The sequence below is a fragment of the Brachyhypopomus gauderio genome, chromosome 1, assembly GCF_052324685.1.
Source record: "Brachyhypopomus gauderio isolate BG-103 chromosome 1, BGAUD_0.2, whole genome shotgun sequence".
NCBI classification, from domain to species: Eukaryota; Metazoa; Chordata; class Actinopteri; order Gymnotiformes; family Hypopomidae; genus Brachyhypopomus; species Brachyhypopomus gauderio.
This window is the reverse complement of record NC_135211.1, coordinates 32317472-32333046: the sequence shown is the minus strand read 5'-3', so window position 1 is coordinate 32333046 and position 15575 is coordinate 32317472. Positions and strand designations below refer to the sequence as shown.

General features: G+C 40.0%; 1 protein-coding gene across 1 annotated transcript; it reads right to left on the bottom strand.

The window, feature by feature from the left end:
* Window positions 1–146: 146 nt before the first annotated feature.
* Window positions 147–7046, bottom strand: mmp19 (matrix metallopeptidase 19). Its single transcript, XM_077010162.1, has 9 exons — window positions 6560–7046; window positions 6195–6286; window positions 5926–6059; window positions 5298–5507; window positions 3409–3654; window positions 2867–2989; window positions 2601–2765; window positions 1492–1619; window positions 147–1199 (listed from the first exon to the last, which is right to left on the bottom strand). Exons 1-9 carry the CDS (start codon window positions 6656–6658, stop codon window positions 963–965), a joined length of 1434 nt encoding a protein of 477 aa, XP_076866277.1. The 5' UTR covers window positions 6659–7046; the 3' UTR covers window positions 147–962.
* Window positions 7047–15575: the final 8529 nt, after the last annotated feature.

The following is a 15575-nucleotide window of genomic DNA, read 5'->3' as shown; positions in this document are numbered from 1 at the left end:
TATGGCAACAGGGTTAAAGGACAGTTAAGGGGGGTGAGTAATAAACATCACTAACAGTTACTAATGTTAATGATGAAAAACTAAGTAAGAATTTAGAGAAACAAAGACAAAAGAAAAAAAAACACCACATATAAACAAAAAGTATATATGTGCTCAAGTAAAAATTTATTAGGTGTTTTTGTAGTAATTGAACATCTTATAAACATGGCTTGGCATATCAAACTAGAAATGGCCTGTAACGCAAATATAAAGTGAATCCATAAGAGTGCCATAAAATGCACAAATCTTTGCTTAGCATTTCTCTTTCCCCCAGCATCCAGTCCACAGCATCAACACTGCTGCTCTGTGTGCCATAATTATATTATTTTTCAACAGTTATCTTAACATTAGCACTTTGGTCGGACGCTGCTGCTCTTTTGTTCATATACAAAAGTTGATTCCTCATGTAAGAAAATATTTAGTGAAAATCTATATTTCTACTCTTGTTTTAGTAGTTTAGTCTAAGCAAAACTGAATCTGTATTACGTTGTAATACTGAAATATACACTCAGCATCTAAGAAGTACAAAGAAATTATTGTACCTTAGAGTACACCCGTTAATCTCTACATACACATGTTCTGATCTACACCTGTGCATTGTTACAAAATACCAACCCATAATATATAAATGGCAAACATACTCAAGTGTATTCCACTTGTTCTCAGTGCACTGACAGTATGATTGAGGTCTGATCCCTGAAATTAGCAATCATGTGATAACACAAAAGAACATCAGTCTGAGGAAAAGAATCATCAGGCCTGCCCACGGGAACCGGACTGTTACCCTCAGCTCACAAATACCACAGCACAGCTATAATCACACAGCATGTGTTTCTGAATGCTCAAGAAGTCTAGTGACAATGTCCCTGACAGTAACGTTGCAGTTGAAGGCAATCTCAAAGTGAAGAGTGCCCTCTAGAGTCTCAGTGGTTGCATCTCATCCAGCGCTCTCGTTTACTGAGGGGATATCCAGGGTCAACAATTAGCCGTTCATTTATGCGCCAGTATTTGTCACCCTTGAAGAAGTAGATCTTGCCATTGGTCCATGTGAAAGCTGCGTCAGGATTAGATGGAACCCCAGTGAAGAGGCGGGACATGGGTTTGGGATAGATGCTGAGATCATTGTAAGCCATTTCATCCCACTGCCAGTATCCTGTACCCTGTAGCAAGATGAAAGGATAATTCATATTTCCTTTAAATCCTGTCTAACACATACTGAGATATGAATACACAATGACAAATTCCTAACATTAAAAAACAGAAGGGGAGGCACAAAAATATATCCGATTAACAATTACTATGTATGGAAAAATAAAACAGTACTAATAGTATGTTATAGTACTAGTGTCGCAATGGATTATGGATGCAGCACTACTGCCTCCTTATGGTCATAAATGACAATGTATCGTTTCAGGTGGAACTTTGGTACAGACCCAAGTACATGTGTGTTACCTTAAAGAAGAAAATCTTCTTGTTCTTCTCAAAATACAGTGCTGCATCAATGTTAGCAGGGATTCTCCTGAGCTGTTTGGGGTATCCATAGTCAAGTTGGAAATTTGTAAAGCGCCATACCTTGTCACCTGAAGTGGTTGCATTTACATCATACAAAGACAAGCATGCAAAAAGAGAGTAAATAAAATATATATATAATCTAGAAAGGAATGTTACTTTTCTGCATGCTGTCATTCTGTTTTGTCATCAGTTCATGACAATCATGATATCATCTTTTTTTCACTCAACAGAGTTCACCTAGTTTTTAGAACATCTCAGTATCAGTGGTTATTCTGCAGTGAAAAACATGTTTATATTAGATCTCAACTGGTTGGCAACATCTTTAGCATAAGTCAGCAGGGGTCTTGAGCACACATAGATCAGTTTGGTTTGTATGTACACTGCTATTTCGACTTTTACATTTATTCCTCATCCTGAACAAATATTTCTGCTGAGGTAAATTCGAGAGCAAAAGTGTGGTTTTCCATACATAGTCCATAAATCCCATCTACACTGTTCTTTACTGCTTCATCCCAACAATCAGGTAAACATTACTGGAATGTTCACCTCTCCATGTCTAATAAGATGACAGGATTCATGTCTTCTATGATGACAAATATACAAGTCACTGCACAGCATTTAATGCTTTACATTGAACTGACTCAGGGTGAGACATTTGTTAGTCATTGACCAACAAGAACGATTCACATAAACTTTATGAGAAGCAAGATGCAGATGTTTGAGGAACACTGCTTTGCTAAGTTTCTCAGAACACTCATAGCTAAAAAAGGTTAATGACAACATAACGTTTACACACAAAAAAAAACATTTTCTTCCAATCTTCCTCCTGTTTTTCAGTCTATTAAAAATTCTAACAAGCTATAAAACAATTTGTCCCTCATTTGACAAATTTAAACAGCTGCATAAAAAGCTACTGTACAACAAATGACCAAAAAGCACATACAAGCTGAGTGAATGATACATTCCTTATTATTAGGACTCCTGTTCATCTACGTAGTGCACCATAACTGGCCAAGTAATATAAATGTGTATAAAATAGATTTAAATACCTTTAAGAAAGTAGGTCTTGTTGGTTCTCTGAGAATACACAGCTGCATTAAGTTTGCCCGGTAGTCCCTTCCAGAGTTGGCTGATCTTAATGGGAGTGTTGTGCCCCATATCTGTTATTGTCCACACGTAATCCCCACTGAAAGCGAATGTTTTACGCCAAGGACCTGACATAAACCAAACAGGCATTTTATGGTGATTATATGAGACCCCTGAAATGAACGTCATGAATCCATGAATCCAGGTTTATGAGGCTGCGCTTCCTCACCCAGCATGACGGCATCAAGTTTGGCTTCACATGCATCTGGAATATCACCTTTAGGGAAAGGCGCTGTGGTGGTGTACGTGGTGTAAATATTTTCATCTGTGGTCGTACTAGATATTTTTTTACCTGAATGGAAAAGAGTATTAATATAGACAGAGTGTATCATAAGAGTATTAATATAGAGAGAGAGTTTCACAAGAGTATTAATATAGACAGAATGTATCATAAGCAACAGTGTTAGATGCACTCAATATTGTTCAGGATTTATTGTTGCATCATATAATTCTTGTGTTATTATTCAAGATTTCACACCATTCTGATACCTGTTTGACACAATTTTACGTTTCGTTTTTGATATGACATAATACCATCATCTCATGCGAACTGCACACATTACTTCATAGAAGTTAACAAAAAATGTACCACAAAAATGAAAAAAACAAAAACAGACATTACAGGTTCCCTACTGTAAATATTAAGTCACAAAATGGTACAATTTGCAATTAAATATGCAATTAAACACCAATCCCCCACCATAATATTACCATATAGTGCCTGGATGCCTCGGATGTCATCGGTGTGCAGTTTGAAGTTGGCTCGGTAACCGGTGTAGTGTGCAGCCATAAGTGCGCTGCTATATTGGGAGTGGCCCAGACCCAGGGCGTGTCCTATCTCGTGAGCTGCTACAATGCGCAGATTGGAACCATAGGATTTGCCCTCCGTCCAGAACTCGTCCTCATCAAAGTGAACAATTCCAGAAGGAGGGGCTTCAGCATGGGCAAGCACATGACCTGTGGACAGAACATGATTGGCTAGTTTAAATAATATGTGGACTGATTGGAGACAGAACTGCACCGACTGCTGGCACTAGCTTAGCACTGCTGTCTGCTGGTATAGGCACAATGGCATAGAATTTGCCTAGAGTTGTGACAGTTGTGGTCCAAGGTCTTAACACAGTGATTTATGACAGATAATTTGAGACCATCTTTCCATGAAATGGATTTGCTCTGTTGTCTCTGGCCTTCTATTAGACGTTCTCAGAGTTTCCCACTGGCAATACCTTAGGGTCTGAGCTCATAGTTTAAGAAACATTGGTCGTAGAAATACCCAACGCTAACTGTGAAAGATCTCCAGAATTCTCCTACTGAGATGACTGAAATAATATAAGCCAATGCTTAAATAATATAGGTCTACTTTTGTAAAACCCTGGGGACTTTGTAAAAATAAATACATTTCATGCTGATGTAATATTAGCTATATTCTTTGAATAATATATCATAGTCTATATAACCTTTTAGCAAACTCAACCTTCCAAATTCACACTAAAGCAAAAGGTTGCTGGTAGTTTCAAAGAAAATTACTGAATTTATCACTTGAAAATGTAACAGACAATGGTGAGTACATAACTGTCTACATAAGTACACAAAGTCCAGAAACACAGGACATTTTGGCCAGATGACCTTCAGCACATGTGCATGCAGAGTACTGCTGAATTGATTTGGTAGGAAGTGGAACCTGTTCAAAATACATTTCTTTGTTGTATTCTTTGTTTCCTAATTTCATGGCTGCCATTGCAAGAACTGGCAATGCAAATGTATATGTCACTAATGCAATGTCCACTAGTATTAAAATACATTGCCAATTGACAAATCCACAATTGTGATGGTCAACAATTCAACAAACCATTCAGGTTCTTTATTGGGCTTCAAGGCTTCTCCAAATTTAAACTGATCTGATAAAACTGATAAAATATCATGCAAGTAATACAGTGGACAACTGCAGTAATGAGGAGGAATGGGTGGCAACATCTGATCCTTGTGTCATTGTACTGACTGTGTTATTTTTATTTTACATGTAGCACAGCTAGAGTGGTTGCAGGCTACAGTACCACAATAATTATCTGAATTTGTCTGAATCACCCATTCCTCCTTTCCTTCACATGCACACATGGACTCTCTCTCTCTCTCTCTCTCTCTCACACACACACACACACACACATACAGTCTCTCTCTCTCTCACTCACACACACACACACACACACACACACACACACACACACAGTCTCTCTCTCTCTCTCTCACACACACACGCACACACACACACATAATCTATCTCTCTCTCTCTCTCATGCACACACACACACACACACACACACACACACACACACACACACACACATACAGTCTCTCTCTCTCTCACTCACACACACACACACACACACACACACACACACACACACACACACACAGTCTCTCTCTCTCTCTCTCACATACACACGCACACACACACACATAATCTATCTCTCTCTCTCTCTCATGCACACACACACACACACACACACACACACACACACACACACACATGCACACTCTCTCTCTCTCTCTCTCTCTCACACACACACACACACACACACACACACACTACTGATACACACCTGGCCCATCAAAAGGTGAGGGACAGCCCTCCCTCTTATGGAATGAGATCCTAATGTCTGCTCTGCCATAGTCCACCTCCCTGAAGTGTAGTTGTGTGACATCGCTCCAGTACTTGAAGGCAGATCTGATGGCCCTTTGTGTTTCAGGCCTCCCCATGTCTGGGGTGTAGTTATAGATACGATACGTTAGATTCCTCTTTCTCCACACTCCTGAAAAATAAACAGAAACTTTGAGTCACAGGCTTCATTACACTCACTCCTGAACTCCAAAAATACAGAAATGTTTACTAGTCTTGCAGTTGCCAGTTTCTAAGGGACAAATTCCGCTTCTTGAAAATGCCAGAGCAAGATCCAAACAGTGTTCAGGATGAGTCATTTTCCTGGAAACATGACTGCAGGCAGTAACCCCCCTCCCCCACCCCACAGACTATTTTGATTTGAGGATCCTCAGCACCTTATCTCCAGTCTTGCACTAAAGCATGAAGAAACTTGTTATTTCAAATACAACAGTACAGCAGTTACTACACAGTAACAATAACAGTAACAATTGTCTCTGCAGAACACTGCTGCTCAGCTATAGAGACCAAAAGACAGAGAAACTCGTTTAGATAAGGAAGAGTTCACTTACCACCAAACCGCCTGTACTTCATAGACTTTTGGTTGAAAGGGTCTTCCACACCACAACGTGGCTGTCTCATTTTCAAGAGAGTAGCTTTGTCAGCTACTCCAGTAACTGACAAACCGGACACTCTCTGAAACAGTCTGTCATTTACATGATAGATTTGTATACTTTTCTGGGTAATGTGTAGCCATGCACTGGCAATGCAGTGATAATACTATGATGATACTAACGATGGAAATTTCATAAATGACATGATTCATGCTTTGTGTTTTTACCTGAGGGCTTCTTTCACGTCCTCACCGCTCGTGTTGTCTTGTGCATGCACATCCAGTGGGATGTTAAGGTATCCAAACTTCCTTAGATAAGTCTGCGGTAACACACTCAAACAGTTAAGATTATTCTTAATCATAATCCATCTATAGCTCCTGTGCACCATGAGGAAAACGCAATTACAAAGTGTGGGAATAAATATACCGAATGTAAAAATAAACTACACAAAAGGCTATGTCTGTGACCTGTCAGGCACGCGCGATCTTCTGCCGGGGCGCTCTTGTATGGAAAACTGTCACTTGCGAACACAATGCAAACACACTCTGAGCGCTATTTGAAGTAACGACTACTCAAAACATTCTCTTCTCACCACTGCCTCGGTGATCTCCGATCTTCTGTCCGCTACAGCGGAGGACCCGGCGTATAAAACAGCGGCAAGGAATACTGTTAATAGCACCATGTTTTCCATCTCCGCAGAATGCACTGCTTTTTCTTTAGTACAATTAAATAAATAATTAATCTGATAAAGGAAAAGTTTACGTTTTGAGTGGATAATTTTATCTAACTATGCAGCACCAACTTCTGCTTGTTCATCCGTGAGGTTTATATGTTAAACACAAAAGTGAGTCATCGACGGTCCCGCGGAGGTGAAATGATGCATTTCCGATGACCACGAGCTCCAGAACTGCTTAATAAGAACAGCTGCACGAGCTACAGGGTGCTGCCCTTGCTCTCCACGTCGCTATGCGACCTCACAGCAGAAGTTAAACTATTGAGGAACTCTTCGTGGATACTTGAATTGGTTTGCATGCATTATGGGAACTTCCCGCTTTGCGCCACCAAATAAGTTATATTGCCTCCGAGCATTAAGTTGATTTTGCAGTGATTGCGACACTAGCTTACGCAAATAGGGCGTTTTCTGGCTTGGCAGCAAAACCTGAGGTTGTAGCCTACATGAGTTCCAAGACTACCTGAATTACAGTATGGCTAATGTTTATAATATGGCAGAGAAATGCCCTGGCAAACCAGAAAAAGCTTAACCAATGCATATCAGTGCCAAACCAACCAGGGGTCAAAGGAAGATTTAGTGAGGTTTGCGTTCACGTGTTATGACTGGTGAAACGAGAAAAGATCAGTCCTGTGCCGGTTTAAGAGTTATATCCACACATTAAACTCAGTCCACTGTGCTGGGAGAACTTGTGATGAAGGAGTTACCATCATGTCACTTGTTTGAATTGGTCTTCAAAGCTGTAATTTCTGTGAAACGCAGAGCCAACCGTGAGCATCGGACAAGGAAGCGGAAAATTGGGCTTATTTTGACTTAAAACAAAAAAACCCACTTAAACAAACTAAATTACTCAAGCAGCATTGGTGAATGAGTTCCATATGTGACTTGTGCTATTCTTTTAAGCCTCCGTCTATGTGCAGACACTAAGGTACCCAGAGCAAAACCACGACATGCAGTATTATATCCACCTGGTACGTTAGGTGCCACCAGAAAGCCGGACTTATGTTCCATGCACGGAGTTACGTAGAACTACCATGTGATGCTAGTTTGCTCCAGTATATTTAGTCTGGACAAAGGCGCAAAACATGGATGCCTAATCTCCCCCAGCTACTTAATATGGTCAGAAAATCATAAGCTGAACCCAGTTCATAACTGGATGAAACGCCAGCTAATCCTATTTAGGGTTTTTGACGACTGCTAACGTGCATTTCCCAATACTTGTGATACATTGTCAAAACTCTAAACACAGCAACACATTGACCTCACACAAATAGCCAAATAGTTAATATCGTGTTCAAAAGCGCATTTTCTTAACTAAATAACAACTCTGCATTTCACAATGCAAACAACTTTGTTAAAACACAGCAAACCTGGTTCAGTATCCAATCATTCTTTCAAACACTAACACACTAGCTCTTTTCGAGATGAACATAGTCAATCACTGCACAACCACTGTAAAAAAAACGAACATTTGATGGCAATACAGAAACAGTATTACATGTAATATTTTACCCTCTCCCAGCAAACAACAGACATTTTACAGTAACATCTGTTGTTTTCTTAGTCAGTTCATTTTTACTGTAATCCACTTCATTTGGACTTTTTTTTTCAAATGTGTGCATTTTTGGCAACATACTGTCTACACAATGAGTGATATTTACTGTTAGGTACTATATGGAATGTAGATTAGACAAAAAAGGAGTCAGTAACAGTTTTGCAGTAAAGGGTATATTTTATTGTATTAGGGACATTACTGTAAATTGTGGCCTAACCCAAAAAATAATTATCGTAATTGTAAACATAATTAGCCATGGTCCCATATGTGTAAAAATACACATATATACAAAAAGCCACACAAGAATACAAAACTGAACAGTCTTGTTAGGTCTAATCTAAACGGCCTTCAGCAGTTGGCCACATGTTTTCATCCACATCACATCTGATGTTGGCCCTTGCCATGCACCTGGGAAAGAAAAGCTTGGTATGCCTTATTCACCCCTGGCAGTCTTCAGCTGAAATGTCTCTGCAGCCGAGATCCATGGCATCCAGGAGGGACATTTGGTCATGGGGCCGATGATCATACACAGTGGCGGACTTAGCAATTTAGGGGCTCTAGGCGAAATTAGCTAGGGGGCCCATCAACATTAATATGCGAGAAATAAGTCAGCTAATCAGGGGGCCCCTACAGTGGGCTGCAGTGGGAGGGGCCCAAGGCAGTTGCCTAGCCACGCCTCTATGCAAAGACCGCCTCTGATCATACACCTTCCACCTCCAGACTGAAAAAAGTTCCTTAGTGGGGTTGAGGAAAGGCGAGATGGGTGGGAGGAAAAGGGACATCACTCTTGGATGGTCTATAAACCAGTTTGTGATGACATGAGAATGACAAAATGCTACATCATCCCATCACAAATGTCCTCATGTTTCCTCTCACCTGTTCCCTTTCTACTTCTGGAACCAGTTGTTAGTAGAGTTCATTCAAAAACAAAAGAAGGAGGTCACTGTTATAGGGACCAATCTGGCATTTGTGAAGGACCAAACCAGCACTTGAGATTGCAGGACAAATTGTTATATTTGCTCCTCTTTGACCCGGTACATTACTGTACTTCATTTTATACTTTTTATAAATATATATATATATATATTATACTATACTTCATTTATCTATATGTGCAAAAAATGTGTACAACAGTAATAACTTTTCAGCTGCCTTTGTTTTTGCAGAACTTGGGATTTTATACGATATTTAAGGTTTTGAACCTTAGGTTTTCATTTTTGGCATGCTGTGTACAAGCAATTGTAAATAAGACTAAAATGATCCAGAATTTTGTTATTGAATAACCTTGTGTGTATAGAAAATTTAAGCATTATAAAAACATGTAAAATGACTACATTTTGTGCCATAACAACATGAATTGAACTAATAGTATAGCCACTGAAAACTGATGTTGTGTTCACTGTGTTTGGAGTTTTGAAAATGTGACTACAGATTGGACAAACGCACATTAGCAGTCGTCAAAAACTGTAAATGTGTTTCATTAAAGCTAAGCAGGTCTCAGGTAGCATTCAGGTTTTGAATTACTACAGTAATTTCCATAATACACTAACAGACTACTGAACTCTACCATGTTTCCATCATACACTGACAGACTACTGAACTCTACCATGTTTCCATAATACACTGACAGACTACTGAACTCTACCATGTTTCCATAATACACAGACAGACTACTGAACTCTACCATGTTTCCATAATACACAGACAGACTACTGAACTCTACCATGTTTCTATAATACACTGACAGACTACTGAACTCTACCATGTTTCTATAACATACTGACATATTGCTGAACTGTGCTGAACAAGCTGTCTTGGCACTTTTCTTAGCAGCTGCATTTTATCAGCCAGTCTACATTGTTAGAGTCATCCAGGAAACTGAAGAGAAATATTTATGACTCATATATGGAGGATTGGCCTTTGCCATTTTGTGAAAACACTTTTCTAAACAAGTGCAGAAAGTATCTCTGTGGTGCACAACAGCAAGATATCAGGGAGTAGGTTTATCCTCACACTTATTCATTTTGATGACCAACCCTTATGAATCCAGATAATGTGTAAGTCATTTTTGCTCTGATAATCACCAACACTCTAGTAATGCTGAAAATGTTCAATTGAAAAAATCAACAAAACTGTTTTTCACACTTTAATTGCTGAATGTGGTTGACTACATACGTTGTTGAAGCATGCGGAGAAATTACATGTGGTAGTAAATCATATAAATCTATTATAGTGCTACTATCCCCCTAATAAGTAATGAAGCCAGACAAATATGAATAGTTTCAACAAAACTGTCCTAAAACCAGTTTGAAGTAAGATATAAATATCCTACCACAGGAAATAACAAGTGAAGGTATGGCTTGCTATCTTCAATTCTAGCTACAGTGTCATGGTCTCAGGTTACCGATTACTGTTGTTTACTAAGTCCATGAAAATCTAATGTAGTTTAGTATTGTAATATTCTAAAGGCATATGCTGTTCCACTAGGACTTTTGCAGTATGATGCAAACCTACATAACTTTGCAACAAAACAGTCCAGAAAACACCTGAGAGTTATGTGAGAACTATCTGATAAATGACAACACTAATGACCTGGTTTACCCAGTCTCCAGACACAAAACACACAAGAGTCTTGGGCTGGCAAAATAATGTTCAGTGATTGGAGTCTTGGAGAAACCTGTTGACCAAATGTTTCATGTGATGTTGATCCTAAAGGATAGACTTGAGAAGGATTAGAGACAATTATTTTGAAAATTGCATCTTATATACATGTGTTCATTTTCAAGCATTCACAGAAACCTTTACATTACACACTGCTAGTGTTGAATGTTACTGCAAGTATGGTATTAAGAATACAAAGTTTATTCTATGCATTGTAAACAAACCATATAAGGTACTATACAGAAAGTTGAAAGGGACTGAATGGATGAAAATGCAAAGATTAATAGAATAAGGCTGATGACAAAACATTCAAGATTAGTCATCCTGTTTTCTGTGTTCTCTTCTGCTGAGTCAGTATTTTACAAACTTAGTGTGACTTAAAAACTGTTTGGATTGTAAGCAGTCATATGCTCTAGATTCACGTGAGAAATTCACAAGTTGTGAAACAGTCTTAAATCCACTATAACAGAACATGTGTCAAAACTGTTCCAAATATATAGAGTATAATCACGCATACCTGTTGTTCTGCCACTGGGAGACCCTGCAATTTTCTATGGACTACAGGGGGGTGATCAGGGTATTTGGCTTTGGTTTTCATAGGGGGCAGCTTCTCAACATATCCGTGTTACACAAACCCATTGCTATTTTACAAGGCAATTATGCTGTTGAAATAATACCTCTGTATAAAACATGACACAAATCCTACTCCAGTCTTAAAAGTACAGACTTAGTGCACTGCAACAAAAAAACCTAAAAACTAGTAGTAAATCTGATGTAAACGTGTATATATAGAAATACACTTTATAGGGAAGAACAGCAGCTTTAATTGCTCACCATATAATGTATAGCAACAGTGGGTTTCTGAAGATTTCATAAAGAAAGCTACAAATATGCAAAAACCATCAGTGACTACGTTCACTACTGCTGGTCAGAGTATATCAGACGCAGATTGTTTAAGCAGTGAACATATGGGATTTCTCAGCTAGCAAAGTTAGTCCTCTGCATTTACCCACACACACACACACACACACACACACACACACACACACACACACACACACACACACACTACTGATCACCAGGGAGCTGTGGTACACACAGGGTTGCCAACTCTCACGCAATGAGCGTGAGACACACGCATTTGACTGTCTTCACATGCCATACATCTGATTTCTCACGCTGAAAAAAATCTAGTTTACACTCGCCACCCCCCCTTAAAAACAAGCTGAACAGCTGAAGTCTGCTACAAAGGTGAGGTTGGGAAAGACAATTTCATGTCAAAGGTCATATAACTTGCCAAAACCGTGCACAGCAAAAGACACTTGGTACTTGTCCTCCAAGTAGGTCTCTCCAAGACAACGATTTGAAAGCAGACTGGAATTTCAAAATATACTACACAAACTCTTTTGCGGAAGCACAAAGAAACAGCTCAGTGTTGGCAGAAACCAGTGGGACCCAGGTACAGCCAACCTGCCCCAGGTACACCCAACTACTGTCCCAGGTACACCCAACTACTGTTCCAGGTAAACCCAACTACTGCCCCAGGTACACCCAACTACTGACCCAGGTGCACCCAACTACTGCTTGGGGAATTCTGGCCAGAAAGGGGTTTCATGGATGAATAGAGGCCAAACACCAGATATTCAACAGGGAAACAAGGCCAAGCAGCTCAACTTTGTATGAAAACACAGGAAATTTGGTGCAAAAAAATTACAACTGTTGCTCTAGGTCAGGGGTACTTAACTAAATTTGTCCACGGTCCAATTTTGGCAGATACTGTGCCCTGAAATAAATGCTCCGGTTTTTTTTTTGGTCCGTATCCAGTTAATCAGGAATGAGATTGGGTCTGGACAGGACTGCGTTCGGGTCCGGATCCGGACCGCGGTCCGCCAGTTGAGTACCCCTGCTCTAGGTTGATGAGCCAAATTTTGAAATATTTGGCTGTGACACAAAGTAGTTTTTTCACTGAAGGGCTGGAGAGAGGTAGAAACATGAGTTTGTTCCCACAAAAAAGTATTTAAGGAACTTATGAATGGAAATAACATACAGGTTATATTTTCACACATCGTAACCACTGAAAGTGATGGCCAGAAAAAGACTTGTAGAGCTTTTTTTCTGTCTTCTTACAGCATGGCAGAAAATACCTGAAACCTAACTGCTGAAACATCTAGTGACATCTAGTGGTTCATATAAGTTATAGCAGACAATGAACAAGTCTGTTGGAGCAGTTCAAGGATGATCGCTGAACTGAAGCAACATAAATGGAATTATACTGTAAGTTCTTGTGTATTCCATGTGTTAATGGATGATACTTTAAAGATACTTTATCTGTGATTGCTGCAAAATGAATCCAGCTAATAGCTCATGGGTTAGTTTATGTAGACTGTCTTGTAGGGAGGATGATAGTTTTTCATTCTTTAATACTATATCACCTACCATTATAGTTTAGATTTTGTTGGATACGTAATCACCAAGAAAACTGGAGTCACTGTACAGAAGACTTTGGTTGACAGGGCAGCTGTACTATCACATCTGCTCTCTACTTCTACTGTCCCAGAATCCCTCTATGGACCTCAATGGACTCAATTCTCCTGTCTATTGATGTTACCTGTTCCCTGTTCAGCCTTGTTGTGTTGTCTTTGTAAAGTCTTGCCTGAGGTCCCTCTTCCACATCTAAGCTGAGCTGTTGGCTTAATTTGTGCAATTTTTTTGCTTTTTTTACCTTACTGAAAACCAATCTGACATGTAATTTCCGTCTCATTGGTTTGCACCAAATTTCTCTGGGGAAAAGATTTACACAAAGGCACAGAGTGGTTAACATAAATGGAGCACCATAATCACGTGAAACAATGCCACCAAAAGACTCTGCATATATCTACATGACTTCTCATGATATTATAAAGTCATGTAGATATATACAGAGTCAAGGAGATATTATAATTTATAATATCTCCTTGACTGTATATATCTACATGACTTCTCATGATATTATAATATCTCCTTGACTCTGCATATATCTACATGATTTCTCATGATATTATAATATCTCCATGACTTTGCATGACGTTATTGGTTACAGTTTCATACACAGCAGTGCAATATGTTCTCTTATTTCACCATGGATTTTCATGATTTCATTTTTTCCTTTTCTAAAAAGTCCAAAAGTGATGTGTGATTTTTTTGTCTCACTTGTGGCTTGATTTTTCTACTCTTCATACTGACTGAGTTGCTTGCTTAAGAATTCTTTAATTTAGATTTTTATTTATGTTTTTGTGAGGTCATTTGTACAGTCGGTGTCAGGGCTGGCTCGGCTGCCACTCCCTCTACCACCAGGAGGGGCACCCGAGTCAGTCCTAGACTTGCGGGACGTAATAAGTGAGGATCCGTTTCAGCTGTCTGAAGGCTTCTTAATGAAGCTTTGGGAAACGGACCATTGCTGATTCGTTTTGGTTGTTCCTATGCGTTCTCAGCCTGTATCTGCATTCTCTGTAGTTACATTCACAAGCGTCAAGGTGTCTCATCGCCGCTCTCTCTCTCTCTTTATTTTTTCTCCTTATCTTCTTCGAGATTCTCTCTGCGTCGCTCCTTGACCTACCTCAAGTTTTCACAAGCCTGTTTCTCTTCCTGTCATTTTGTCTTTATTTTGGGAAGGGTTTTGTTTTGTTGCGGCATTTTCTGCCTGCTAGCCAGCCTCCTCCCCTGGCTTCTTTCGTTTCGTTTTCGCGTTGCTTTTATCCGCGCTATTTTAGTTAAGTTTGTTGTTTTGTTTCTTTCTCCCGTCTCCCTACGGTTGAGCATTTGTTTTCTCCACGTGTTGAGTTTTCCGCGTTGGTTTTGTTTGTTTTACCGTGCTCTCATGGCTTTCATTTATTCGCTTTTCACGCGTCGAGTTTTCCACGTTGGATTTTGTTTAAGGTTTCTGCGTGTTCTCACACTTGCGTTCTGTTTTGACAAACGCAGTTGTGTTGTTAGACGGCACTTGGGTCCGCTATTCTCACGGTCACTATACGCGGTGAGTACCTCCCTGTACTCCCGCGTTACAGAACAAATGAGCCAGTACATGGATCTAGCCGCTGACCATGAAACAGCAGAGTTAAAAGCTGCCCTTGGTGATCAAGAGCAGTTGCTTGGTAGCCACGACCAGGCGCTGCGACAGATTATGGAACAGCTTAATGATTTTACTGTCGCCATACAGACTCTAGCAGGTTCTGCTGCAGCTTCGCCTACACCTCCCGCTAGACCTGTTGAACTCCCTGTTTCAGCTCCACGCCTTGAACTTGTTCTCCCGTGTCCACCCCGCTACTTGGGGATCCTGAGGGGTGCAGATGGTTTTTGCTGCAGTGTTCGTTAGTGTTTGAACAGCAGCCCTCCAGGTTTCCCTCTGAGCATGCAAAAGTAGCCTATGTGGTAGCACTGCTGACCGAAAGTGCTCTGGCTTGGGCTACTCCTCTATGGGTAGCAGAAGCGTGCACTACATACGAGCGTTTCGCCGCGGCTATGAGAAGTGCATTTTACCATCCATCCTCAGGGGGTGTGGTTGGGCCTCGTCTCCTATGCCTAAGACAAGGTCAAATGTGAGTAGCAGACTATTCTTTAGCATTTAGGACACTAGCCTCAGAAAGTGGATGGAGCGTCAATGCACTCACAGCTATTTTTCAGGAA

Excerpts from the sequence above, each read along its gene's own strand:
- mmp19 (XM_077010162.1), bottom strand. The coding sequence starts at position 6,658 with ATGGAAAACATGGTGCTATTAACAGTATTCCTTGCCGCTGTTTTATAC. Across the intron at positions 6,287-6,559 it reads CGGAGATCACCGAGGCAGTG|ACTTATCTAAGGAAGTTTGG; the intron begins GTGAGAAGAGAA and ends GTGTTACCGCAG. Across the intron at positions 2,990-3,408 it reads AGGCATCCAGGCACTATATG|GTAAAAAAATATCTAGTACG; the intron begins GTAATATTATGG and ends TTTTCCATTCAG.